This window comes from Eleginops maclovinus, chromosome 5 (genome assembly GCF_036324505.1).
Source record: "Eleginops maclovinus isolate JMC-PN-2008 ecotype Puerto Natales chromosome 5, JC_Emac_rtc_rv5, whole genome shotgun sequence".
Lineage (NCBI taxonomy): Eukaryota > Metazoa > Chordata > Actinopteri > Perciformes > Eleginopidae > Eleginops > Eleginops maclovinus.
The window spans coordinates 8,047,639-8,074,830 of record NC_086353.1 but is presented as its reverse complement, the minus strand read 5'-3'; the positions used below and the strand labels follow the sequence as shown (position 1 = coordinate 8,074,830).

Below are 27,192 nucleotides of genomic sequence, written 5' to 3'. Positions count from 1 at the left end.
AGAAGTTCAGCACATGGAACCTACAAACTTAAAATATATTTAAGAAAAAATGCAGATAGTGTTTCCCTTTTGCCAACATTACGTCAACACACTCCAAAAAATTAACATTGACTTTAATTGTATTTATTTTGTCAACAGATTACACATCATTTTATTCGGTATTATAGCAAAAGAAGAATATACAGTGGTGCATTGACAACAATAATATCTTAATGTATATATACTGTATTTGGCTGGAATTTTCTTGCAATGTACTAAATATAATGTTATAAATATGAAAAATGTTCAATAAACAATTACATTTTTACTTGAGTGAGTGGACACAGCCTACATCTCAGAACAGAAGCCAGTGAGAGCAGCCATTATATAATATAATATTTGTGATATTAATCATATACGGTTTTCTTTTTAAAGACTTTTAAAACAGTACTCCATATAAATAGATTCCGAATTTATGTGCTGAATGTCTGACGTCACATTACTCAATCACAGTTGAGCAGGCTTTGGTTAAATACTGTTAAAAATTCTGTGTGAAAAACAATCCAGTCGTACAGGTCATCTTAACTGCAGCTCCATTCTCACATCTCAAGTTGCAATTCTTGGCGGGAATATCTGCTGGCAGAACCCCAGGGAAATAGCCCAGAGGATTATTGTTGCAAGACCGATAATCAATGGGTTCAAAGATTGCTAAAACAACACAGTTTATGTGAAAATGTGTTGTGTAGATGAGCAGCAAAAAGTTAAAATAATTTGATCAAAAGTAATACAAATACGGCGCCTAAACCTTTGTCTTTTACTAAATATGTAGAGCAGTGGTGGCAAAGTCCTCAGGGACTTGGCCTGGGAACTGGAAGGTCACCAGTTCAAGTCCCCGAAAGACCAAGTGCTACCCTGGTGTCCCTGAACAAGGCACCGCTCCCTACACTGCTCCCCGAGCACCCTACATATGGCAGCCCACTGCTCCTAACACTAGGATGGGTCAAATGCAGAGACCTGGGGCAGAGGTGGCGAAGTCCATAGGGACTTGGCCTGGGAACTGGAAGGTTACCAGTTCAAGTTCCCGAAAGACCAAGTGCTACCGTGGTGTCCCTGAGCAAGGCACCGTTCCCTACACTGCTCCCAGGGCTCCGTACATATCGCAGCCCACTGCTCCTAACACTAGGATGGGTCCAATGCAGAATGTAAAATTTCCCCTCTGTGAGACGATTAAGGGTTCCTTCTCTCTTCTCTGAAGTTCTTTTTTTAATTAAATCCTACTGTACATGTCACTACATTTCTATAACTCTGTGATAATATATACAAATATTGACATAAAACTAAAAAGTGCTGAATAACAATGAAACAAATGATAAGGAATGTCCAGTCGATGAAACAAAAGCTGTTTGCTTTTGGTTTGATTTCTCAATATTAGTAACCTTCTAAATAAAGATTTAACTTGTTGCCAATACAGCCTCCTTAATGAGGACCCCTGACCTTTATACAACAAGGCCTGAGCTTCAAAATCCAACCACACAGCGAAGTGATTAGAGAAAGCTCCTTTATTTCTGTCAAAATCTTACTGGGCATTGACCAATAACTAAATCCTATTAACCGCACTAGCTCCTCCCAATTCCAACTAAAATAAAACGGCTTTCGAGCTCTTTGCCACATACTGCCATCATGTTTCTTTACCAACTACTCAACATATTCTACGTAGCTTCCCAAAAGGAGGAGGAATCAAAAAATGATTCGTCCCTTTACAAGCGTGGTGATTTACTGGAAGTCCCGAGGACATTATTCACACATTTTGGTATCTACTTGGGTGACAATCGAGTGGCTCATCTCATCCCTGACATCCTTCCTGTATTTACCAAGAACACATCTGCAATTTCAAAGATGGTAACAAATAACCGCTTAGTGCTGGGAGTCATCGCCAAGGTGGCCAGCGTCAGAGTGGATTCCTTGGCTGATTTTGCCTACGGCTCGGAGATTTTGGTCAACCACATGGACAAGGTGTGCAGCCAGCCTCCTTTGGATGGGGACGAGGTGGCCAGAAGGGCTGAGAAACTCCTGGGCTCCGTCACCTACAGCCTGCTGTGGTACAACTGTGAACACTACGTCATGTACTGCAGATACGGCATGGCAATCAGCTACCAGACATACCAGGTATAGTCTCTGGGCCCCTGTCACTAGAAAGATTAAAATATCAGATTTAAATAAAATAAAAGATTCTTTCCATGCTAGCTGCAAATACTGTGCTTTCTAATAGACCCCACAGTCCTCATGCAGGCTAGAAAATATGCTTTAGTTTAACCAAAGCCAATAAGAAGCTTTAACAGGGAAACTGTTTCTCATAATAAGTAGGTATTTTCAAGTTGTTTTCCTTTGACAAAGCTTATACCCTGAGCTACAGTGGAAGGACATTAACTTAGTTGGTAACTTTGTAAGACAGACATTGATTTTCTGAAGTCATACTGCTGAAGCCCCATACTGCATTCAGCTGAACCTTGAAATCGATGTTTGCATGGGACCAGGATAGCACAGTTTGTTTCCCCTCCCTTACATTGGATAAGCATTAGTAAATACTCTTTTCACAGCCAGTTTGAACCTGAGACTCTGATATGATTGGGTTATTCTATGAAGTGCGGTTTACAAACGGTATGCTAGTCAATACATGAGTAAACGTTCCGACTCATTATTCTTTTGAGAAATGGTTTTGTTTCTGAACCCACCATCCATAGTCTTAATTCTTTACAGATATTACAATGTTTGCAGCCTGAGATTGTTGTATGAAAAAGGTCACATGCAAACGCTGAAGGTTTAAAGTTAACTGCATGTGTTAAGTTAGCAATGCCGTCAGTTTTTGCATGTGTAAAACAGCGTGGTGCTGTAATCCACAGCACTGTTATTGTAGGATGACATATTTCCACAGCAGAGTTGTTTTCCTCTGTCTTCTACAGAAAAAGAATACTTGACTCATTCATGAGGCGAGCAGCTCCATCTAGTGTTACTTTGTGCCTAAATTACCTGTGCTGCCAAGCTGACTTGTGATTTACTTAGCTTCAGATCACTAATTCCCACACTGTTTCTTGTAGTTCTGCACAGCAGTACGGAAGATTGTTTGCAGCAGGAAGAGCTCCTATCTGTTGGCACTGTGTGGTCTAGGTCAGATAGGAGGCCAGCTGTATCTGGGCTGTGTGACGCTGCTCACAGTTTTACCCACGCTGATCGTCTCATTCACCATCTGGATGGCAGCCTGACCTGATCTGGTGAGACGGCCTTCATGAGAAAGACTAATGCAGCACACTGGTGGGAGCTGAAAAGAAGTCCTGCTGTGGAGCTGCATGACTAAAGACATAGGGAAACAAACATGTTCACTATAATACAAATGTCAGAATTGTATTCTTGTATTATTTTAACTGAAGTTGTGTTTGACATTTGCTTGATAGTTTGCTCTAAATAGTCGTGAACAAACCTTTTGTGTTGGATGTCTAAATGTGTACATTATTCATCACTACTGTCACCAGGCTCCAGTGTTCAGCATTTATCTTAATTAACAGAAGCAGCTCGTAGATTATAGTTTGACGTCGACTGTGCACAGACGATAACTCCGGAAGACTGAGATAAAAATCAACAGTTATCTGGGAAGGAGAGAGTGACCTAAGGAAACATGATGGTGTCTGCAGATGGAAGACTTGGTAGGAATGCTGTAATGACTGCTTTTAATTGTGATACTAAACATATATCATGGTCTGTCTCAAAGGTTTGATTGGACAAAGTGCAATATGGTTCTTCTTAATGTATTACAGTATAAATTGTTTTATATTGCACAAATGTCATATTTGTTGGTCAGTCCATTCAGCATGTATTTCTAATTTCTCCACTTTTTATTATTGTACAAAACTTTAAATACTTTTATATTATCTTCTCTTCTTCCATCAAAGTCCATTTTATTCCATTATATTTTTGTGATATATGATATAAAGCACTTTGGAAACTTGTTTTAAAAAGAAATACTGGATAAATAAAATGTGTCATTATTATTGCTACTACACCTTCTGGATTGTGCCCATTTAAAACAGTTGAAAAATTAAAGCCCAAGAAAACATACTTTACAACTGAATACAGGCCTAGGGAAAAATGCCATAAACGGTTCAATTTGAGGTAAATCTTTAGTTCATTACTCCGGAGAATAACTTTCCGTCATCATGACTACGTTGGGAAACTTTCTTTTAGTATTACCACTGAGATTTCAAAGCCAGCAAGACAAATAGCCCCGCTAACAGACTACAAGAGATACTTAACAGTCAGCACAAATATGTTATAGTTTCTAGAAGATTCATTATTTCAACAATAAGAGGATTAGTGTTGTACATTAATATAAACAAATATTTTTGTTCTAAAAGTTTGTTTAAACAGTTACTTACCTGTATATTATTTTTATGTTATTATCCTTGTGTGAATCTGTACTGTTTTTCTTTCTCACTCTTGCTGCTTAAACTCCTGAATTTCCCCACGGGGATTAATTAAGGTACAACTTATTTTATCTTAATCTTGCTTCTGTTAAAAGGGATTACATTTTAAATGATTGCCAACAGGACACACTAAGTGAGAATCAAGGAGTTTATATTGATAAAAAAATCTATTAATCTTTATAAGAGTTTAACAGTTTAGGACCTGTCTGTGACTTCAAAGCTATTTAGTGAACGTAAGTCTATAAAGTGGATAAAACAGAAATCAAACTGAACTGTTGAAAAATGTACGTTTGGCAAGATTCTTCATACTTATTTAAATAATTGTAATGTCATATTTGGTATTGAAAACCAATTCCAATGGTGTTTATATACTAGTTGGATGCTTTATTCATATATTTTTATCTCTCTCAATTGACACTCTCGGTCCTCCTTTGTAATTATCTCCAAAATAACTTCCTCCAAAAAGATTGATTTGATTGTTCCCAAAAGTAACAACATGTTGTAATGCTACAAAATCCTCTCATTCAATTCATACATGTTGGTGTTTACACTTTCAAAACAATATTTACAAGTGAGGTCAAAAAAACGACTTGTTCTCCAGTGTGCCGCATGACAGGCGCAATCCTATATTAATTGGCTGTTCAATCAGCAATTTAACAGCACTATGAATTAATTATAATAAAAACATCAGTTTTTATACATTTTTCAAGGTGATTTAAGATATAATGACAGGAATTCAGAGTTTAATTTGAAGTCATAAATAAAAGCTTTGAATGCATCTTGATGACCTAGGATACAGCCTAGCCTTTAATATCACAAGCCGAATCATACCCAAACTTTAACAGCTGCGGGAGAGCGCAGAACAACATTTTTGTGAGCAGGCATATGGAGAACAGAGATGAGGGGTGTCAGATCCATGGAAACGAGACTGCAAACTGGATTTTAATGAAGGATTTAAAATTCACTGTCCCTCTGTTGACTGCGGGAAGTCCTGCTGCTCCTGCAGATGCATCTCTAAATGCACAGTAGGTTTCCAACTGTAGAATGTTTTTACAAAATATTAGCTGTAATACATAGAGCATGGCTTTGCTATTGCTTTTATCATCAAGGAAATGCACCCAATGGCAAAAATCATCCTTGATCAGAGTCAGGAATTACATAATTCCCCCCCTATATATGATCTCCTGTAATCACCCGCTAACGTTGGATGCAGTTTCACACTCAGTAACTACAAGCCACATCCATGTCAACATGAAATATAGGTGAGACTATTTTTGTGTTGAATTATTTTTTACCTGTTCAGATACATCTGGTATCTGGAGAACTACCTAAGCTCAGTTGAATCAAATGAACATCAGCACATTTTCTGTCAAACATTACATAAACACACCTGATGGACATCCAGGCTAGTAAGTTGTAAAAAGTCACCGAGGTCAAACTGCACAGGTAAAGACCAGTGCCAATGATGGATAATTGCTTTTACATTACACTTCGGCACAGATCCTGCAGAGAAGCACGATGTATTGATTCAAGAGGGCCGATGTAATGGGCTTGAGCCCCCGAGTTCTATTAAGCGGTGTGCAGGTGCAAAGTCCCTGCTGAGATTGAAGAGTAACCAAGTTTTGTAGCCTCGAAAATTGACGGCTTTCAGCTTTTAGACTGGATTCACTGCAGGAAATCGGATTTTCATATCTTTATTCCCACATGGTGTCAATGGCCTCCTTAATTTAGCTTCCAATAAATACATCAAACATGGATCACATGGCCAATTTAGAAATCAAGTTTTGTGGTTCTGTAAAAACAGAGTAGGATGCATCTATAGCTAGAGCACAAACAAACAGTCTGTCTCTAGGAGGAGAAGTAAGACTTGCTCGAAGCATAAACATGGTAACAGTCCATCCATTCATACAGCAAGGGGCCATTACAGGGCACTGAAGGTATTACTGCACTCTTAACCCTGATTGTCATTGTTGTTATTAAAATATATTGCTTTGTTGCTTTGCTTTGCTAGTTTAGCCCAGCGTTAATTTCTATCTGCTTATTTAAAACACCCATTTTTTAACCCATGCCTTGCAGGATATCACAGTCCAAACATTGTGAAATGGTTCCCACTCCACTGTAAGACTAGTACTTTTTAAAGGCAGAGCGAGATATTAAACTTCTTTCGATATCAGCGGATTATTTTTTAATAAGATTTCTTTTTTTAATAGATCCCGAACTGAACGCCAAAACATGAAATTAAAAAGGTTTTAAATTGATACTTTATACCTATAGCTGATTAAATTGAAAACACATTTAAACAAGGCTGTGATAGTGATTAACCAACAGAGAATTATCACCTTTTCTTATTACCATAGAATCTATCAAAACCAGGAAATGGTTTTGATAGATTCAGTTGTCTGACCTCGTCAAAGAGTCTCCTTCCTTCACTGGACAGGATGGTGACGGATGACTACTTCAACACACTGTAGTCCATGAATGATGGATTAACTGGGTGCCAGTTGTGTACTGACAGTATAAGAATGGAGCACAACTTAATTGAAGGAAAATATAAGAAACCATGGGAATGATAACCCTAATTAATATGATATCCATTGTGACATCTAATAAACAGTTTACTTACAGACAACGCTTCCATGATTGACCTGACTACAACTTTCCATATAATGCTTTTCCACCAAGGTGTGCAAATGACAAAATGGCCTCTTATAGGGTTCAAAGGGCGAGCAATGAGGCTTGTATTAAGCAAATCAGAACAAGCACCACCTAGTGGCTTTGAAATGAAATGAAAGCTATTTTTCTCATGTCAAACACATTTGACATAGCACCAAAGCCTCACATTGTGCTTCACGACAAGCACCAAACAACAGACAGAAAGTTAGCGACTAGCTGGTAATCATAGGGCGGCATTTAGCAGCGTAACAGCCAAATATTTTCTTGGGAATCAGACCAAAACTGATTTAAAAGAAGAGTTAATATTTAAATTATATTCATCACATGGTTAAGAACACAACTCTGAATTAATGCGTATATTCCAATACAACTGTTGGACGTAAGTAAGGTTTCTAATTGTAGTCAAGTAGGATAATGTGCTTATAGCTTGGTTAGCTGCACCAAGTGGCCGTAAACATAACATCTGTTTGAGTAGTTTTAAGGACTACCAGTTGTTTCACATGTTTTACCATAATCACATAGTGTTTATCAGACCTGACAGCTTTTACAAGCCAGTCCATGCATCAATTGGTTATCCATTTATTTTTGCGTATTATGAAAATGCATGAGCAGAGTCAATACTTTTTCAAACTGTGGAATCCATCACAGTAAACACCAAGTCTATACTATCTGGAATTGAAAGAAAAAACATAAGAAAATTGTCAACAAAAATGTCTAGTGTATATAAATGTGGTTAAAAAGCATGTAATTATTTCAGGACAACCGAATAATCTTTTCCCATGGCAATAAGGTTAAAACAAGGACATCCTTTACAGTCTGCGTCACCTCCTACATATTGTATAGAGGCAACTCTTTACATACCATTCTATAAATCTTCTATTCATGCCAACAGCCACATGGTGTCTTGGTCTGTAAAAGTGGTAATCAAATTATGAGCCCAGTTACTAACAAGAGCCTTGTAATGAGTCAGCTACATTTTTCTATACTTATATGGTATACATGACCATAATCAGTGCTGGAGGTAAAAAAAATATATATAAGTGTTGGCGTGTGTACCAGTCATAGATAATGAGCAATTTGTTTCTAAAAGCAAAAATTCAGCATCGAATCCTTTGATTTGGATTCATCTTGATTCATTTTGTTTTAAAGTTAGCTGCAGTGCTAGCAGCTGCTCTAATCCTAATGTTACATCAATAGGCTCTTTGCTGCTTCATGTGGATTCAATGTAAGTTTTCTGATTACAGTCTGCGTTTACTAATGTATAGGATTTTACTTCTGCAGTTCTGTTTTGGTTTTAATATTTTGAGTTGAGTCTTGGTCACTTCGTATGACCTTGGTCTGCAGTCATATTCAGTCAGCCAGACATTTCGTTTTCTTTATTTTAAGAAGTGTTTTATCTTGTGATTTTTCCTTTTTCTTCAATGGATATGATGGTCAAATTCTTACTTATGCATGAAGGATTGCTCTGCAGAGAAACACCCAGGTTAATAACTGAGAGAAACAAAGATGGACAATGTAAAATAGCTATATCCTTCTTCAGTTGGCACTGTTTCGAGCAGAATGAAGTGTATTTAAACGACCCGTTGTGAGGCAAAGAGACATCATCTGTCGGGTTGAGGATGATGGTCAGGGCAGGACGAGTTTCCTCTCTGTTACTCCACCCGCCTCTTCTGTCTGTCTCGTAGTCTTGCAGTGCATGTAATGCGCCAACAACGCACTAAGGGATGCAGTGCGCGCTGGCACATTTTGCACACTTCGCTGTTGATCGCGTTGTTCCTCCTTGAAGAAGAAGAATAATCCTTCGCTGTTTGAGTGCTTCATTTTTTTGTTTTGTTTTCCGGATCCCAGAAGACCGAGAAGAAGCATGCGGAAAGCTTTCACTCAATTGAACTGTATGTAGAAACAATGAGAGTAATCTGAAGATCTCACTCAGAGAGATAAAGGTGAGTAAAACTCTTGATGATATTGCATTTGATCTTTTGATCTGGACAATTTTGTAATTTCTTTATACATTATCAAAAAACTGTCACGAAACTCAGTGCCAAGAGAATTCTGACCTAACAAACCACTTCATCTGCGTAATGGATACATACCAGTGGAATAACAAGGCTGCAGTCCGTGTAGGTTAATTCACAAATAGAAATTAATTTTAGATTTCAAGTCCAGCAGCAGGTTTTCACCAATATTGAATTGTACAGTATAAAATAAATAACATGGAGATATTAAAAAATCTTTGGAGCATAGTGTGTAATCAAGGATAATACTATATGTGGCTGTGGTTCATATTTGTAATGGACATCCCTTATAAAAAAACATTGGGTATTGAGCCCTATAACATTAGAAGTCAAGACACACATTCAATCCTCAGATATCACTTTGTAGAGTTTGGAGTGACAGACAGGATAAACTAATGAATATATGATTGTTATTAGAAGCTAGCTATGGATCAATGTACCCTTATTACAGAAAGTAATGTGGGACCATATATTTATTAAATATAATTATTAAATAATGATATTTGCAGTTAGCAAGATTTCCTTGAATTTTTTTGTGTTCTGCTCAGGAGTAAACCCCTTCATGTTAGCTGTACAACAACAATAACACTTTATTTTCATCTATTCTATTCCTCTGTTCTTCTGTTCATCTTACACGATGTGATTTTACCAAGCACAACATAAATCATAGTTGAACTTCCTCTGTAATGCAGGTTGGATGTTTAGTTGGCTTCTGTGCCCTCTTGATTAAATGTAATTATTAAATCTTCACATTATGCAAATAATACATTCACAGTGCCATTGTTGTTTATTTGCAGAATACATAATAATTTACTTTGTGATACAACATTATTTATATATATTCCAAAACAAGATAACCATTCTTCATGTTCTTTTTAAAAAAATATATATATGACATACACGTCACAACATGTATGTCCATCGCTGAAAGTGATCTCTATATTTTCACAGAGTGACTTATGGGGACTGGTAGCCATGGATACAGCGGATCAGTTCAACACAACACAAGTGGAAGAATCACAACTTAAATCTTACAACTGCTGCTCGAATACCAGCACAATAAACGATGAGAACATTTTGCATCTGGACGACAGCACAAAGCTGGTTGGAGTTCAAGTTGTTCTCATCCTCGCTTACAGCATTATCATAGTGTTTGGATTCATTGGAAACTCCTTAGTGATATATGTTGTCTACATGTTTAAAAATCTACAGACTGTTACCAATTTCTTTATTGTGAACTTAGCTGTAGCAGACTTACTAGTGAACACGCTGTGTCTGCCCTTCACCCTTGTCAACACTCTGTATGGCGAGTGGAAGTTTGGTCAGGTGTTGTGCTTCATGCTGCCCTGTGCTCAGGGCCTGGCAGTGCACGTTTCCACCATCACTTTGAACGTCATAGCCCTGGACCGCCACAGGAGCATCGTCCACCACACGGAGACCAAGATGTCCAAAGACATGTGCGCTCTGGTCATTGCCATCTCGTGGGCTGTCAGCGCTCTGTTGGCCAGCCCGCTCGCCATCTTCAGGGAGTACGGGACTTTCGACCTTTCACCGGACGAGTCTATTCAGGTGTGCACAGAGAAGTGGCCAGGAAGCAGCATGAATGGAAGCATCTACACCATAGCAGAACTTCTGATTCAATACGGTTTACCTCTGGCCATCAACTGTGTTGCCTACATCCGCATCTGGAATAAGCTGAATAATCACATGACTTACGTGGGTAGAAATATCCGTCATCAGCGCAAGAAGAAGACCACGAAGATGCTGCTGACCATGGTGGTGGTCTTCGCTGTCAGCTGGTTGCCTTTCCATGCCTTCCAGCTGGCGATTGACATTGACAGCACTGTGTTGTATATGAAGGACTTTAAGCTGCTTTTCACTGTTTCCCATATCGTGGCAATGTGCTCAACATGTGTCAATCCCATCCTGTATGGTTGGATGAACAACAACTACAGGGCGGCCTTTTTCTCTGTGTGCAAGTGTTTCCATCCCTTCAGGTCAAGGTCAAGACGCTCAGAAGGCAAAGGGACACACAAAAATGAAGACAGGGTCTATACAGATTGCAAGTCCACAAATGTCTAAGTTACACAGTGTAAACCGCCTAAGGAGCTTCATTGACAATCATTGCTGGAAATGTGTAAATGAAACTTAAGAATATTGCTTGAATTATTCAAAATATCCAGTTTTGTTAAATGAAGAGGAGAGTCCATTTAAATTGGTGCCCTTGATGCTTGAACCAGGGCCAATTACCTGCAAACTACAATATCAAGTTTCACAAAAATTACAAAACTTCAGTGTATTTCCTTTGTATGTTGTCATCAGTGTACATCTCTACATAAGGTCTTGCTCAGTAGATATGATGATAAGTATCTCAGCTGCCCTAAAGTACTTGCAGTGGTGTCATTTAACTTCCTAACAACAGGTAGTATCAATTCTATTAGAAAGCATATCTGGATTTTAGTTTTTGAGATGCGTACATAATAAGAATCCAGTTCTATGTTTTCATACTCCCTTTGATGCAGCTTTAAAAAACAACTTGCTGCAAAACTAAGTATTAAAGGAGTATTGTAGATACATTGAAATATTTACCTGTAAACAATGCTAAAGAAACCTTATTGCTTAATGCCTTGTAAGTAAAATAATCATCTGTTCACAATCAGAAAATAACTGTATTTATTTAAAAGATACATCAAATCCCTTATTGTAATTATTAAGCCAAGGTGTAATAGGATCAACATATTGTATTCAGTCATAAAAAGCTATATGGAAGTACCATTATGTCCCATTTTGTCAGCCTAGTTTGACAGAATTATGATAATATATTGTCGGGGTTAATAAATGGACAAATAAATATCTAATACTGTGACTTTGTGGCACATATGAGACGCAGAAAGAAACGTGAAATTCATTCTGTATCACCAACAATCTCAATTTGACTTTGTCTCAGCCTCGCTGTTTATCGGGGTCTTTGTTATGAGGTATGAGCTACAGTCGCAAAGGAATCTAGAGGTTTGCATTATGGGTTGTGCAGGAAACTGAAATTGGTTTTCTTCTTAGACAGATGAGGGGAGTTATTTCCCAACTCCCCAACTTGTCATTGTTTGCAGCAAGCATCGTAATTACCACTATTTGCTTAGGTAGTGATTACACCGGTGCTCAGCTTTTGAAGAGCCCTTCCTGTTGACCAGGTCTTTACTGATTTACTTTGTGCGTACGTGAGGAGCCCAGGGACCGAGGTATTAGCTCTGCATGTCCATTTTTAGTAAGCTATTCATGGTGTATTCAGCATGTAATCAATAATTGTTTGTTTGACCGTCTGCTGTTATTGAGCAGCGTCTGCTGACACAACATGGGCCCTCAGGAGGAAGACACTTGTTAATTAAGTTAAATGAACAATAGCTTTAAAACTAATTCAATTTATCCTCGTTAGCTGATGATCTTGTCTTGTGGCTTTCTAAAGAGAAAGCACTTACGCCACCCTTCATGTCTGTCATACTTTGGCTTTCCATTCATATATATTTTTATTTGATTAATGGCCTGCAGTCAGTGGCCAGAGTATGGATTGTGTGCATGGATTGAATTTCTATTGTGAAATAATGAAGTGGAGCTGGTGAAGAAGAGAGCTAGTGTGACAGCGTATTCATCAGGAAAGGCTCCCTTAAAGCACATTGGTTAATGGCTGCTCCTATTATTGTTAGGAATGTTGGTAATGCATTATCTATAAGGGTACACATATTTGGAACATGTGATTAGGCAGAAGATGCACATCACAGTGTATCCAGCGAATCATTTTAACTTTGTGACTGTCATTGTAATATGGATGTTCTTGGATTGATGGACAGATAAAATAAGTCACTATAAAGATGTGTTTTTTTTAAATAAGAATGGTAAAAGATAACATGAAGCAACAGTTAACTACCTACTCACACACAGCAACAGTTTAAGTTATTTATTTAAAACCTGAATAATGTAAGGACACATTATTTTGGTGTTGCGGCCTTGATGTGGGTCCAGCACCAATCCAAATATCTCTGTCTTTAACTTTAACTCTCTTACACCTTTTTTGTTTGTTTTTAGTCTGGTGAAGCAGGTGGTACACAAAGGTTTTGTCACCACTTTCTTAATGGAAACAGCCATCTGTGTTATATAATTCAAGTATATTGCAGGAACCAGAAAAAGAAAAGGAAGACAATCCTCTTTGTGTGAGTGAGAAAATGCTATTCTATAAATAAAGACAATCATTCTTCGCAACCCTAGAGTGTACTCAGGAGCAGAAACAGTTTGACATACTATATTCCTGGTACTGTGGTTAAGAGCTAAATAATAATGATACTTGAGCTCCCCCCGCTGTCTCAACATGGTCTTACCACAGCAGGAGCCACATCCCTCAATTCACAGTGTGCGCAGGAAACTGAATATTCCAATTGATGCTGCTGTTGAGCCTTAACAATATCGTTAAAAAGAAAACCTGTATTTGTATATATCCTACAGTGCAGTACCATAACTGGAGCGATGTAATGTCTCTAAATACTGAATTCTGTTGCCGACACCGGTAAGCTTACACCATAGCATAAAATTGAATTTGTATTTATTTATTTAGTATCATTTACCCAGATACCGGCCATAATTACTTGAAACTGGAAACGTAGTTGAAGAGTTTTGAAAAACACAACATGAGAATGTGAATAATGATGGACTTATGAGCTTGGTGTGCTTTATCGTAATCACACTAGTGTGACCTTCTGCAGCAGAGCCAGGAATATTCTCACCATTGAATCTCAGTTTCCTTCCTCACTTCAATGACATATGTTCTCTAATGATGGGTAATCAAGCCGAAATGTAATAAAATAATGAACTTAGCAGCTGTTACATCACTGCGAAATTCACGTTTAAGTTTACGCTGTTGAAGGTAGTCAAACAAAGAAGAGAAGTGGAAATCTATATCATTCATATCTTTTAAATCAACTGTTGTTGCTGAAGTGGAGGTGCATAACAAATACCTTATATTCCTTTTTGTCTGTTTCTTATTTCTAACAAGTTCCCTGACAATTCTTAAGGACATTTGGGACATGCCAATTTGCCTAACAGCAATACTGAAATTCATCACTATAAGAAGCTGCTTGTCACAGGTTGGCTGCAAGCCCGCACAAATATTTCCTTAAATAAAACACCAAAAGGATGATGAAGAACAGGCTTCACAGATTAATCTCAAACACCAGATGTTTCCAGATGGGCTCCCTCCCTGTTTGCATTGTTGAATTTCAGAAGAAGTTGTGTTGAAAGTAATATATGGCTTGATTTTGTTAAAGGAAACTACAAATGTGTTTTTAATAGGTTTTCTCCTGGACTGATTCCAATGAGGCAGGTTAAATTTCACTATGTCTGATTTGTTGTGCCAATAGAAAGTAAAGACTGTGTCCATAAACCTTTTTTTTGTCTTTTTACAAATTGTACAGTAACAAATGCAGCTGTTCCCATCCTGATACACATCCTGAAGTAAGCCTGTCACAGGGGAGCGATTCCACCTGTGTGTGTGTCTTGCATACTCTAGCATAAAACATGTTTTGTAATGATTCACAATTAAGGAAACCTATTTCATTGACTCTTTTATACCATCATTGATCAGTGGAAAAAGGCCTTCCTGTGCAACCGACCTGAGTAGAAGCAAGCCTTACCTTTAGTAGTCTGTTGAAGGCCACCTTTTGCTTTGTCCTGGATTAAGACTTTGGAAAAATGTGGTCTGATTTTGAAATGGAGCATCTGCAGAACAATGCCAGTGTTCAGGGTCTGTAAGGACAGTGAGATCAAACTCTTCTTTGTTTGGGAGGAGCAAGAAAAGACACACCTGATGGAGATCAACACTTAAAATGATGGCACTTTTCTAGTTCAGTTGTTTATTGTCCTACATTCCCACTCAGACAGTCAGTAAGGGTTGGGTCACTGTTCAGTGCTAAAATATAACTAAATACCTTAATTGTTAATATGTTGAAATGTTTTGATATTCACAGGGACAACTTTTATGTTGCTACTTGGTTTTAATTCCATCATGTTTTATGAACCAACGTCTTTGCCTTTGTCGCTGTGTTCTGAACAAGCTGCAATGAAAACATTCTGTCATTGAAAATAAAGTTGAAGTTGAAGTTGAGGCATTAATTTCCTGCACACCCACACAGGGGATTTCAGTTATTCTGGAACAAATGGGCACATACTGTATCTGCTTGGATCAATATGAAGTCACCACACACTATTTGGGGTCATGGAGATTTCAATCAAATATACTCCCACATCATCCTAAAACACTGTCTAACCCAACAGTATAAATGAAGTCACCTGTGTGGTTTTAAATGATGTCTGTCGAAGGTAACTGCACTATATATCAATATATATCAATATATATATATATCTATATCTATATATATATAATATGACTATCACTCCCACAGACTTCAAATGTTTTAAAATGATAGCCTACAGTCCAAGGTCTATGCTGTGCAAGGCTCTGCTTAGGCACAATGGTGCATTGGTGATCCTCCTCTTTTATCTGTTACTATCTTGAATTCCCATCAGTTTCAACTTTAGATTTTTTTTAGTGCTAATAACTTAACTGTAACCATGCTGTATATTGTTAAAATTAGTTGTTGCATTTTGTTCTTAGACTTCTATATGATCAAACTTCTTTTCAACCGTGAAGTCGCCCCTGTTGGCCATTAGAAACACTGGCTGTGGCTTAACTTTTCAGAAATGCTTCATTCCTACAGGTAGTGCCTTTCATCCAAAGATTTCTTCACATACAGATGCCATCTCTGAGTCAGTGTGGCCAGAAATCTTTATTAGAAAGAAATCAATGTGTGTTTGTAGTCACTGCTGCTGAGCTTTAAACAACCAGGCTGTTCACCCATCACCTGTGAACATTCATCCACAGAAAAGAACATCATACTATTACGTCAGAAAGTAAAGTGAACGTAATGTATATACTGTATGAAATATTATTGCACACAGACAATGTTAGAGAAACAAGCGCAGATAAACACACAAAACAGATGCAGGACACACGGGTGTCTGTCTGTACACGTGTCTGTTGTGAATCTATGCGGAGTGGAAAGTTGTGATGAGATCGTGTCCCTCTGGTGGTCTCATCCTAGAGCGAGCGTGAGTCTCACAGTACAGCTGCCCCTCCACAAAGAAATAGCCCTGCTGTTTGAGGTTGACGTCACAGTCGGAGCACACAAAGCAGCCAGGGTGACGATATTTGTCCCGTGCCTTCACCACCGTCCCGCTTTAGCACAAAAGACAGAAATGGAGATGTCAAAAGCAAGGAATAGTATTTGTGTTAACTGTATTATAGAGTAATGTTAAAATATACTGTATACTATAGAAATATGTCCTCCCTAATGGATCCTAACTGAGGGTCAATAAACAATAAACCAATTTTAAAAGCAACAGTCTCATTGTTTTTTAACTAACAATCTAATTATAAACCTAAAAATAACAATCATTTAAACAATGCCTTGGTAAAAAAATATAAGAAATTAAAAATAAATGTGTTAGGCAGGTAAAGAAGAACAAACCCTGATGAAGAGAGACTTAACTATCTATTTACATACGCGTTTCTGTAGCTCAACATTTGAACTGTTCTACTTCACATTATAATAAAGTAACACATGGTTTGAAACACCATGATGTAGTATCACGCTAATGAACATAAGGTAACCTACAATATGTAAGTCAAACATAATAACCCCTCCTAGGAAGCATCTGTAACTGGCATTCAGACGGTTTGAATGAATACTTAATAACACAGTAACACATACATAGGCCTACTGTATATCTTATATAAAGGTGTTGTGATATAGATTTTTCTGATCTGAGATACAGATTTCTGTGCATTCATAATGCTTATACAGTTATTCTTACCTTATTTATGTTCAGACAAAAGGGTTACACTTGTTCATAGAAGCTACAGTTAATGGTGTTGTTGTTGTTGTGGACTGTATGGTTTCTGTACTTTTCTCCACCCTTTGTATTGATTCATGGAGTGTCTGAAATGTGAATCACAGATGATTGTTTTTCTATTTTTACTCACACAATCCCATTCCCACACTTGTCGCAGACGGGCAGTTTCTGCAGGTTTCCTGTGGGTGGAGTGGGTTTGGTTGAGGGGGCTTTTACTGTCCTGGTCACAATGGGACGAGTGCCTGCCCCCAAGAGAGAGAGAAAAACAATCCTGCTCTTACATACAATACAGGAGCACATAAACAAAAACAAAACACTAGAGAAAGTGCTAATGATGTACTTGAAAGTCCTGCGACCAGTGATTCATAACAGGTAAATATATAACATATATAAAAATGTATCTATATAAGTGTTTCTTGTAGCCCAATGATTAAAATGTACTGGAGTATTGTTCAGCTTTAACATGGGAGTTGATTGTAGGGTTGTTGGTTCAATACGGAAACAATGACATATCTTAAACAAACAAAAATAAATCAATGTAATACATGATTGCATGAGTACCACTAAAGCAAAAGTATGGAAGCCCTGGAGGTCAATTAGAAAATTCTGGCAGGTGTAGAAATGTGGCATGTTCAATGAAAGTATCGTTACATAAGCTGAACAGGAACGCTCTTATTGCTATTCAGAACAAACGGTAGTGATGTACCCCAGCCTCTTGTGGCCAAAGTGAGTATTACAACAACAAAAATAATCTGTCAAAACTTTCTATTATCTTTTCCTCCCAGATGAAAAAAAAGCAACACAAAAAACATACCCTGTCCTGCCATTAAATCATAAACATCACACATTGCTGGGTTTAGTTTGTTTATGCAAAACATCATTACTCATATTTCAAAGCTGATTTTGAAAATAAGAGCCTTTAAAACATCTATGTGTTTGTGCACTCTGGCATTGCATTTGTTTGGCTTAAGAACTATTTCGCTGCTCCAGTAATCTTTTAATTCCTGTGTGTTGTCGAGGTAATCGAGTTGTTAAAAAGCAGAGCTCACCATCACTGTCTATAAAGTCCTGCAGGGCTTTGAAGGAGCCGGACTGCCGCGGCTCCTGGGGCTCCTCCTGGTCTTTCTGCAACATCTGGTACACGTCAGAATCCTCGATACTGGTTAAAGTCCTGGGGCTGAGACACACACACACACACACACACACACACACACACACACACACACACACACACACACACACACACACACACACACACACACACACACACACACACACACACACACACACACACACACACACACACACACACACACACACACTTCAGAACTCAATATAACTGCAGCACTGATGTGTTGCATTTTAATACTGTACATGTTTAATGTGGTCTAAATCCTTTACTGCAGGGCAGTTTAAGTTACAGCAATGCATCATCTTCTATAAGATGATCATACGTTTGCATTGCTGTCCTGTGATAACCAGTTATCTCTATAAATGTAATTATTCCTGAAAAAACTGACCTGAAATATAAAAAATACTAGTAATTAGGGTACATGTACACATTTTACTCCACTACATTCGTCCACTACATTGCTTTACTCTTCTGAGAGTAGTGTTACATTGCACACATTTGAAATACTCATGTTCTTTATTGAAGGTATTTAATTCCATTCCAACACTGTCACTGTATTATACAGCGCTGCTTTTGCTATAGGTTGCTAAATAACTTTGACAAATGAAACTTTTTTTTCTCCAGAACTCCCTAAGCTGACGTGATTTATACATGATAAAAGTAACGCATTGCTCTGAGGTTTTACAAACTTGTGCAAAGGGAAACCTGGTGAGAGGAACCAGCTGTAGATTACAGAGCTACAACATGAGTCAAACTTAAAAGGACAAAAAGGGGTTAGGTGCTAAATGTGGGACCAGAAAGAGAACTCATGATCTGAAACACATTGAGTAAAAGGATGTTGAAAGTTTCTCAGTATGCTGATTGAACAACAAGCTATTTTTCATACTATTATCTAATCTTTCCATAATCATGTTCTACCATAATAATTCTCTTTAGACGGCTGGTAGTAGTCGTTATGAATACATTACAATGAAATACATCTCTACTTTTCCATGCAAAGTAGCCCAGAAGTGATGAAGAGCGAGTCTAGGTTCCATATGCTGACATGACTTAGGTTTGATGTGATTAATGACTTATTCAGAGTTTGTGGTTACTCCACGGACAGATTCATTCCTGTAGGCTGTGGTCATTTATCCTCAGTGTGACACACCATACATCAGGTAGCCTAATGAAATCCACATGAGAGGAAGGCTGAACGCTAACATACTGTAGCACATCTGTGGCTGTATAAAGCCCCTCGACTGATATCGTCAAACAAACTGGGTGACTGGGTGATTCAGGAGGAGAGTATTGTAAAGAGAAAGTGGACTTCAGTAAATGTTTAGCAAAATAATTAAATTACAGGGGAGCAGAAGCAGAAGGAAATCATGGAAGGAACAAAATGAATTGTTACCAATATCCTTGTGATACTCTAATAATCATTACATACCAGAAAACAAGATGGAGGAAATTGACCCTGCTATATTTAAATCATCAGCATTGATTGAGAAAACATTTGATCAAAAATGCCAAATCGATGACTGAACTCAAATCAAAAATTCAAAAGGGGATTTCTTGAAGCCCAAAGTCTTGGATGACGAGAATTGATGGTTTTGTTAGTAAGTCAGGGACAGAGCCAGGGAAAGTGTCAATGTATCACCTAGTAGGCTTTGGTATAGCCAGGCCACGGATCTGACCCTCCATAGCATCCGCGATGTTGCCTGAGGAGTAGAGGCCGATGGGGGTGTTGTAGGCCGAGCTGACCACCTGATGCGTGTCATCGATGTTCGCTGCCGCAACAAACGGCTGAGCTTTCCGGTTGTGAGCAACGCCAATAGGTTTAAATTCCTGTACGGAGAAACAGAGAGCAATGTTACAATCAAGACAATTATGAGGCCAAGGATGTGAAGCAAAATGGCCAATATAATCTTGCGGAGTCATTTTAAACTATCTTACAAACCTGCTTCTCTGCTTCCAAGTTCATTTTATATGGATGAGCTTGACCATCCTCCATAACACGTGGTGACCACAGTCTTGATTCATTTCTGGAAATTCAAAACAGATCCTAGTCAGAAAGTGACCCTGACATGACCGATAAACTGACTGTTGAAAGACTCTCGTTTGAGAGTGTGTGAGTTGTCTATAATCCCTTTCAATAATAAATCATCAGAACTTTAAACATCTGCTTTCTTGTCGGCCTTTTCATGTCAGACCGGTGGATTTGTTTTAACATTTTGAAGTGGGGTTTGAGTGTATCCAAAGTGAAAAAGAGCCATACCAAATTCACGTGTCTTTTAAATGTGCTAATGGAAACTTTAGCCCCTAAAAAGTAACCCCTATAATAAAGAAAATGTAATTGCACCTGAAACTAAATTCAGAAGGTGTAGGAAAATCTTCAGGAACACTAACACCTGCTCTATTACAGCAGTGAGACTGACATCAGCACACATCTTGCATCATTTCCTGTTAGTCCAATCAGTGGATTGCACATTTCTTACAGGCTACACTGCACTGTACACATTAATATGAAGATTACGACCTCCAGGTTCACATCCTGGAGGTCAGCATGCACACGACAAAAGAGTCTTATGTTTGCCTGTTAAAGCTCCAAAAAACTACATACAAATAGAAAATACTTAGTTTTAAGGGATTACAAGCCAAAATGGTTGGGAACCACTGCTCTTCAGTATCTGTGGTATATTGTGAATATGGACAAACTGGCCACTGTAAAAGCAACAGCAGTATAATATGTAATGTAATACAAAAATAAGACAGCAGCCTTACAACTTAATTTAGAGTTCAAACAACAGCTGTCTGATGCAAACTGTAATAATATCAGCTTCACAGATGCAGAAATGATAGCATGGCTAATGTATTACATTTCATTATACTGGGCAGGTGTTGCCTGTAATGTGCCCGCCATCTGTTTAAGCATGCATTTCATCTCTGCATATAACCTTTCAACAGTGAGACCGAGCTGATGGGTGGACTCTTTAATCTTGTTCTGCGCCTCACAGTGCAGCATGTTTGCAGCCGGGACTCCCTCGATGGCAGTGATGACATCACCGGCACACAAATTGGCTAAGGCCGCCTTACTGCCGGGAGTGATCTGGAGGTGAGCAGAAGAAGGAAGAAAAAACCAGGAATAAAGACACTTCATTTTGTATTCTTTTGCTAACTAAATCATTTGTACATTGAGAAAGCAAAGGAACCGATGATTTTAATTACGAAAGAATGAAGAGAAAGAGAACAGATAATCCAGTTCTCTTCATAAGTTTAATAGCTTGAAAAGTAAATCCACCCTTCAACCCGAACATCAAGGCAGAAATATTTGATAAATAGGGTATTTAAAGTTTCAACCACAAACATAAAAGCCATGCCCAAGTTCTACAGAAATAGATGAAAACCCTGACTAATTATATTAGTAAAGGCAAAGTGAAATGAATTGTTTCGTTTTTCATACTGTATATGTTTTGTACTATATATTTTTGTATATATGTTTTAATTAGTCTTTTTAGGCAGTAAGTAATCATCCATGCCTCCATCTTATCTACATACATCATAATTGGTTGCCTGGTTGTGTGAAACTGGGTTGCATTTTTTTTTGCAATGACGTTTCTTGGTAATCCCATTGAGGCAGAGATGTTGCTGGGTTACTCCAAACACAAACATTGCTGTAACTTTGCACAATTTATTCTGGTTTGGTGAAACTTCTATCAATCTTGTTGACAGAATAAGACCAGAAAATGTGTTTAGCTGTCTTTTGTACACATTAATAACATGTAGAATAAATATATTATTTATTTTGACATAGAACTATGTAGACTTTGCACTTAAATTGCATGACAGAGTGGTTTAAACAAAATGAATTACACTCCCTTTCCATCTTTCTTTGTTCATGTATAAATGTTTCTGTGCTACAGTTATACAAATGAATAAAATATAGAGTTCTTATTCTAACTTATCAACATTATTAAAAATCCCAGAGCAATGTCTTTTTACTTGATCAACCAGAAAACAAAGACGGTATTTCGCTCTCTGTCTCTAAATCCTATTCCAGCAGTCCAGGTGAGGCTGCCTGCTGAAAAGTTTAGGTCTGTTCTCCATCACTAGCACTTCATCTCTCTATACACAACTCAACTGCAAGGCCCCTTCTTCTTGTTCCCCTGCTGGGATCACAGCATTAAATGATTTTATTTTCCTTTCTCAGAGTCTCACACAAAACACAGATTGAACTAAGAAGCCAAAGTATTCAACTCATAACAGAGAAGATTCAGACCATCCATGACCTAAATCTACAAATTCTTCACTGCATGCACTTACTAATCTCTGAGCTGCAGATTGCCCTGCTTGGTATGCATGCATATAAACTGCCCGTCCCTTGTCAAGGAGATAAAGTAAACGCTGCGCTGCTTCCCATTAAGTGACAGCATCCAGATGGAATATGTATTCTGCTGGCCAGGAAGTGATCAAGATGAATAAGAGCTCCCAGAGAGGCATCAGGGTCACAGAAAAATACCTAAGGAGGCAGCTTCAAACCCAGCCATGCATTCCCACTTGTTCACTACACGGGCCATGACCTATGTTCATCCATATTGCATTACGGGGCATAGGAAACTCAGCTACGCTGGGACGTTATATTGAAACTTGAATTAGGTCATCCGGCTATAAATAACTGTGGATGAAAGCGCTGAGGGGATGTCTCATGCTGCCAAAGAGGGAGCAGTAATTTAGAGTGGAGCATTTGTTGCAGTGCTGCTGTCTGACTTTGTTTTACTGCTCTGATGTCTGATACATGAACCAGTGCACAACTATGCTTTTTATTGGATTCTTTCGTGTCCGCGCAGCTCGGTTTTCATGTCAAACATTTGTCTTTGTTTAAGTTACAGCTACTTTTTCTTTTTCCATTCTGTCTCTTCCTTGCTTCTTCACCAACTTTTCTTTTCCCTTCATTTTGAGGTTGCTGCTTTCTATTCCGTAGTTTCTTTCGTATTATCTTCCATGGTATTCTTCCTTCTTGCATTAAAACTCCCAAAACTAAATAAGGAAAAAAGAAAAAACTAAAACTAAATTGCTATGTTATTCCCTGTGACTTGTCTTGTACAATTTTCTAGGAAAATAAAAAAGAATGATTAAAGCAAGGAATCAAAAAAGGAAAGAGAAAGCTTTCCAACAAGTACAGCACTGGGGAATCCAATCTGGCAGGACACAACATTAGGTAAACCTATTGTACTTGAAGTTACACTCACCAATGGTAGATCAGATGACTAAGTATAAATTAAAGAGAGGCCACTCTTAGTGACAAACCAACAAAGAATTATCACCCGACTCTCAGCCAGACAAGTTTAGCAACTAGCTGGTGAATATTGTGGAGCATTCAGCTGCTAAAGAGACAGATATTTCCCTCAGGAGCTGCTGGAAAGTCAAACAGAGCTAAAAGAAGATCGGACTCACATTTGTTGACTGGCCTGACTCACAACAATGAATTCTAATGGTTCTTCGTATTTAATGGATATGTTGATGGACAAATATTTGCTAAGAACATCCTGTTGCTCTGCTCATAAGAGGGAAAAAATAGGTTATTAAAGGTTTCAAGTTTGTTTGAAACTAGCGACAGACATATTAAAAGTAAAATGTCCAAAATGAATGCAGCAGAACATCTCTTTACTGTTTCCCATGTCAACCTCCGACAATCATGCTTCTCATAATGCAACTCAATTTGAAAAGACTGTAAACTGGGAAATGTCCGTCTCTATTAATACCTACATTTTTTAAAGCAGGCCTACTGTTTCCAAGCAGAAGCTTAGAACCCTGTCAACATGAGAAGGGGTTATTTTCACAGACATGTCAATGTACTTTAAGAGCCACAGAAGACAAGTTTTCACGGGCTCAGAAGTACTTCCCAGGCCATGAAGATGTCCTGTGTAAATTTGGCAGCATGCCTCTTTAAGGCTGCTGTCTGCTGAAGAAAAACATGATTATCATCACTTGTGTTTACTTGCCCTGACCAGCTGGGAATACAGACGGGTCATGAAGAGGAGGATGTTCCTGACCAAAAATGGCAGTGAAGTGAGGCGCTTGTGTTAAAATAAAGGCTGAGAGTTTACTGCAGCACCATTCATTCAAATGTTCTTATAGATGGCAAACGTACATAGTTAGTAAGATGTTTTCAAGTGATATATATGATTCACTTTCTTTCCTAAACCTCTCCCTAACGAGTACATCTTAACACATTGACCTTTGTGTTAAACTTCCCAGAATCCTCCCCCTCTCGTTCCCCATCCATCCCTTCTCTCATCACAATGTCTGCTAACACAACAGGTGTGTGGGGTTATTGGACGGAGCCAGTGATTGAGTGACCTAACTTTGCTTATAGTCCGTGGTTCTGAGATCTTCCCCTAAATATAGACGCACATAACCCGGAGAGAGCGGGATTACAGGGTCTCCTCACATCTGATCCTGTGTGACATCAGGGATACAGCACACAATCCGCTGATTAAGACATCACTGTTCATACTCAGTATCTATGTATAGCATATCTTTGTGCTGACTCTTTTTCCTAATTCTTTATTAGCTCCCTCTAGTGCCTTCCCTTTAGTTAGTTTGTGTAATTAAGTCAGCTTTAGTGGAGCTGGAGAATGGATTTTATTACATTTGCACAACCAGGCTAGTCTTGTCGTCTGGCTTTCAGTCTGTTTGCTAAGCCAGGCTAACCACTTGCTAGCGCCAGTGTTTACAGTATACTTGAGAGTGATAATGATCTTGTCATCCAAATCTCGCAAAAAAAGGAGAATAAATGTGTTGAACTCATCCTTTAAAGGGATTGAAGTCTTATCAGTAGACGTCTGTTTGTTCATGTGATTCAGTTGTTTGTTAGAACTTTGTACAAACAGGAAATACCGTACTAGCTTCAGGAAATCATCACTTTCATTATAGGGTTAAGATGAATTTCATAATTCCCCAATCTGAATTAGCAGCCAAGAACTCCAAAACAGTTTCTGTTCATTCAAGAATATGTCTCATAAATCATTGGTTTGTCTCATCAATCTGTCTCTGGGTTACAGTAAGTTTTCTACCAGTGAATAATGGTTATGTTTAGTTTAACACGTCATCTCCCTGCTCTGCCTGCGCTGTCAGTCTACAATAATAATAATTATGGCAAGCTGTGTGATGCTGTGTGTTGACGTTTTTGACTAGCATTTGAACAGCTGCAGTGTTAGACATATCGCACTGATGCCTTAACAGTGACACTTGGCTCACATTCTTCAATCACAGACAAATTCATTATTTTATGCGCGTTCACTGTGGAGGAAATGAAGTTTTTCAGAACCATGAAGTGGATTCTAAATCAGGAGGATTGTTTCTTTCTTTTAGTTTTTTATTGGTCAGAATGTAGTAACACACACTCTCCTAAATTACCCAGCTTGAGAGTGTGTGTGTGTGTGTGTGTGTGTGTGTGTGTGCATATGTCAGAGTACAATGTAAGCTGCTATTTGTATCTAAGCCTGTTGCATTTACTGTGGCACAGGTGCAAGCCTCAAACTATTTCAGACTCTTTGTAAAACAAACCCACTGTTGAATCTAATACAACACTGACCCCTCTAGACTTGACCAATGGATTAAAGCACAGTAACATTTGATACATTTTATCAACCAGCAGAAAAGACAGTAAAGCTCTCAAAAACTTGTTTAGATCAAGTTCTTGATGGGAAAACATTGGAATCCTTTTTTTTTTCTTCTTTTATCTCTCTCTTGTTATATTAATTACATCCTCAACGTCACTCACCCTGGAGATGGTCAGCGGCTGGTTGAAGTCCTTTCCTCCAGTCAGACGAAAACCCCAGGGGGCCGGACCGTCCAGCACGACATTGAGTGGCATGACCCTTTAATGTCTCCCCGCTGTTAGATAACAACAGCACACTGCGGGATACAAAGTTAAAGAGGGAAGGAATATCAAAGTGATGGAGATTTTGACCCATGTGGGTGGGTGCAAGGGGAGGAGAATGGACAGACCCCACCCCAGGAGTGAAGTCATTGGTCAGATTTTAGGAACTGGCTCCCAGACTGTTCTACCAGCACTTGCTCGCCAGTTTTCCTAGATCTGTAAAGCACTTTTAAAAAAAAAAGTTCTCCCATACTACTTCTCTTTCTCAATAAAAAAACAATCTTTTGACATTAGGTGCTACCATACCTCAATCGTCCTGAACAAATCCAGTTTTGGCTCACATTGTGCAAGTACCTACATGGACTCTTGTAATCAGAGCGAGGATGAAAACCAGCCCCCCCTTCATGGCTTCTCATCCCTGGGCAGCTTTCAGCCTGGCTTGCCTCCTCTCGCTCTGGTTGACGGGTCTTTCTGCTCCTGTCCTTATTTGGTCTGGAGGCGCAGCTCCTCTCTGAGGCCCTGGAGGTCCCGCAGGCACATTCCAGCCACTATTGATCTGGACGGGACCCAGGACTCTACACCCCTGAGCTTGTCAACAATCCAGTTTCAACACATCGTCTCTATTTTTCTGTGTTTTTACGAGGAAGTGAGTCGGTCTTGTCTGTTAAAATTAACTACTTTTCATCTCTCAAAAGATTTCCTGCCTTCAAACTCTTTATTTACTGTGCTCTTTGTTTATTATCACAGTGTTTTATTCCAGCCAGTTAAGGATATGTTTTCACTATTCCCTGCATGCCTGTAATTTCTGCATTACATCCAAAATTATAAAAACATCCAAGACGGTTTTTGAGAGAACAATGTGTGAGTGAAGTGTATAAAACTGTCAGCACTGATAGACTTCCGCTCTGATTTCTTTCCATTATGTAAATGTTGGCCAGTTAAGACAGTTTGGCAGATGAAGAATCACACCACACAATTAATCTTGGTCTAATAGAAAATGTCTCGTCTACTTTGTTTGTGTTGTGACCATGACGATTAAACTCCCTGAAGTTGATGGAGCGTTTGTAATAAGACATGTCTTCTTGCATTAGGTTTTCTTGT

The 27,192-nt window shown here is 38.5% G+C and overlaps 3 protein-coding genes across 3 annotated transcripts; 2 read left to right on the top strand and 1 right to left on the bottom strand.

Annotated features, from left to right (window-relative positions):
• The first annotated feature begins 1,659 nt into the window (after positions 1-1,659).
• Positions 1,660-3,981, top strand: si:dkey-30k22.5 (lecithin retinol acyltransferase family protein). Its single transcript, XM_063884448.1, has 2 exons — positions 1,660-2,145; positions 3,075-3,981. The coding sequence occupies exons 1-2, from the start codon at positions 1,660-1,662 to the stop codon at positions 3,237-3,239; spliced, it is 651 nt and encodes a 216-aa protein (XP_063740518.1). The 3' UTR covers positions 3,240-3,981.
• A 6,124-nt stretch (positions 3,982-10,105) lies between these two features.
• Positions 10,106-11,224, top strand: npy2r (neuropeptide Y receptor Y2). The gene has a single exon (XM_063884475.1). It carries the CDS (start codon positions 10,118-10,120, stop codon positions 11,222-11,224), a length of 1,107 nt encoding a protein of 368 aa, XP_063740545.1. The 5' UTR covers positions 10,106-10,117.
• Positions 11,225-15,950: 4,726 nt separating this feature from the next.
• Positions 15,951-26,339, bottom strand: LOC134865272 (PDZ and LIM domain protein 3-like). The gene is made up of 7 exons (XM_063884763.1): positions 25,993-26,339; positions 21,164-21,315; positions 20,167-20,251; positions 19,867-20,054; positions 18,145-18,272; positions 17,226-17,337; positions 15,951-16,418 (listed from the first exon to the last, which is right to left on the bottom strand). Exons 1-7 carry the CDS (start codon positions 26,083-26,085, stop codon positions 16,229-16,231), a joined length of 948 nt encoding a protein of 315 aa, XP_063740833.1. The 5' UTR covers positions 26,086-26,339; the 3' UTR covers positions 15,951-16,228.
• Between the last annotated feature and the right edge of the window lie 853 nt (positions 26,340-27,192).

Excerpts from the sequence above, each read along its gene's own strand:
- si:dkey-30k22.5 (XM_063884448.1), top strand. The coding sequence starts at position 1,660 with ATGTTTCTTTACCAACTACTCAACATATTCTACGTAGCTTCCCAAAAG. Across the intron at positions 2,146-3,074 it reads TCAGCTACCAGACATACCAG|TTCTGCACAGCAGTACGGAA; the intron begins GTATAGTCTCTG and ends TGTTTCTTGTAG.
- npy2r (XM_063884475.1), top strand. The coding sequence starts at position 10,118 with ATGGATACAGCGGATCAGTTCAACACAACACAAGTGGAAGAATCACAA.
- LOC134865272 (XM_063884763.1), bottom strand. The coding sequence starts at position 26,085 with ATGCCACTCAATGTCGTGCTGGACGGTCCGGCCCCCTGGGGTTTTCGT. Across the intron at positions 21,316-25,992 it reads AGCCGCTGACCATCTCCAGG|ATCACTCCCGGCAGTAAGGC; the intron begins GTGAGTGACGTT and ends GCTCACCTCCAG. Across the intron at positions 16,419-17,225 it reads AAGTGTGGGAATGGGATTGT|CGGGACGGTGGTGAAGGCAC; the intron begins GTGAGTAAAAAT and ends TTTGTGCTAAAG.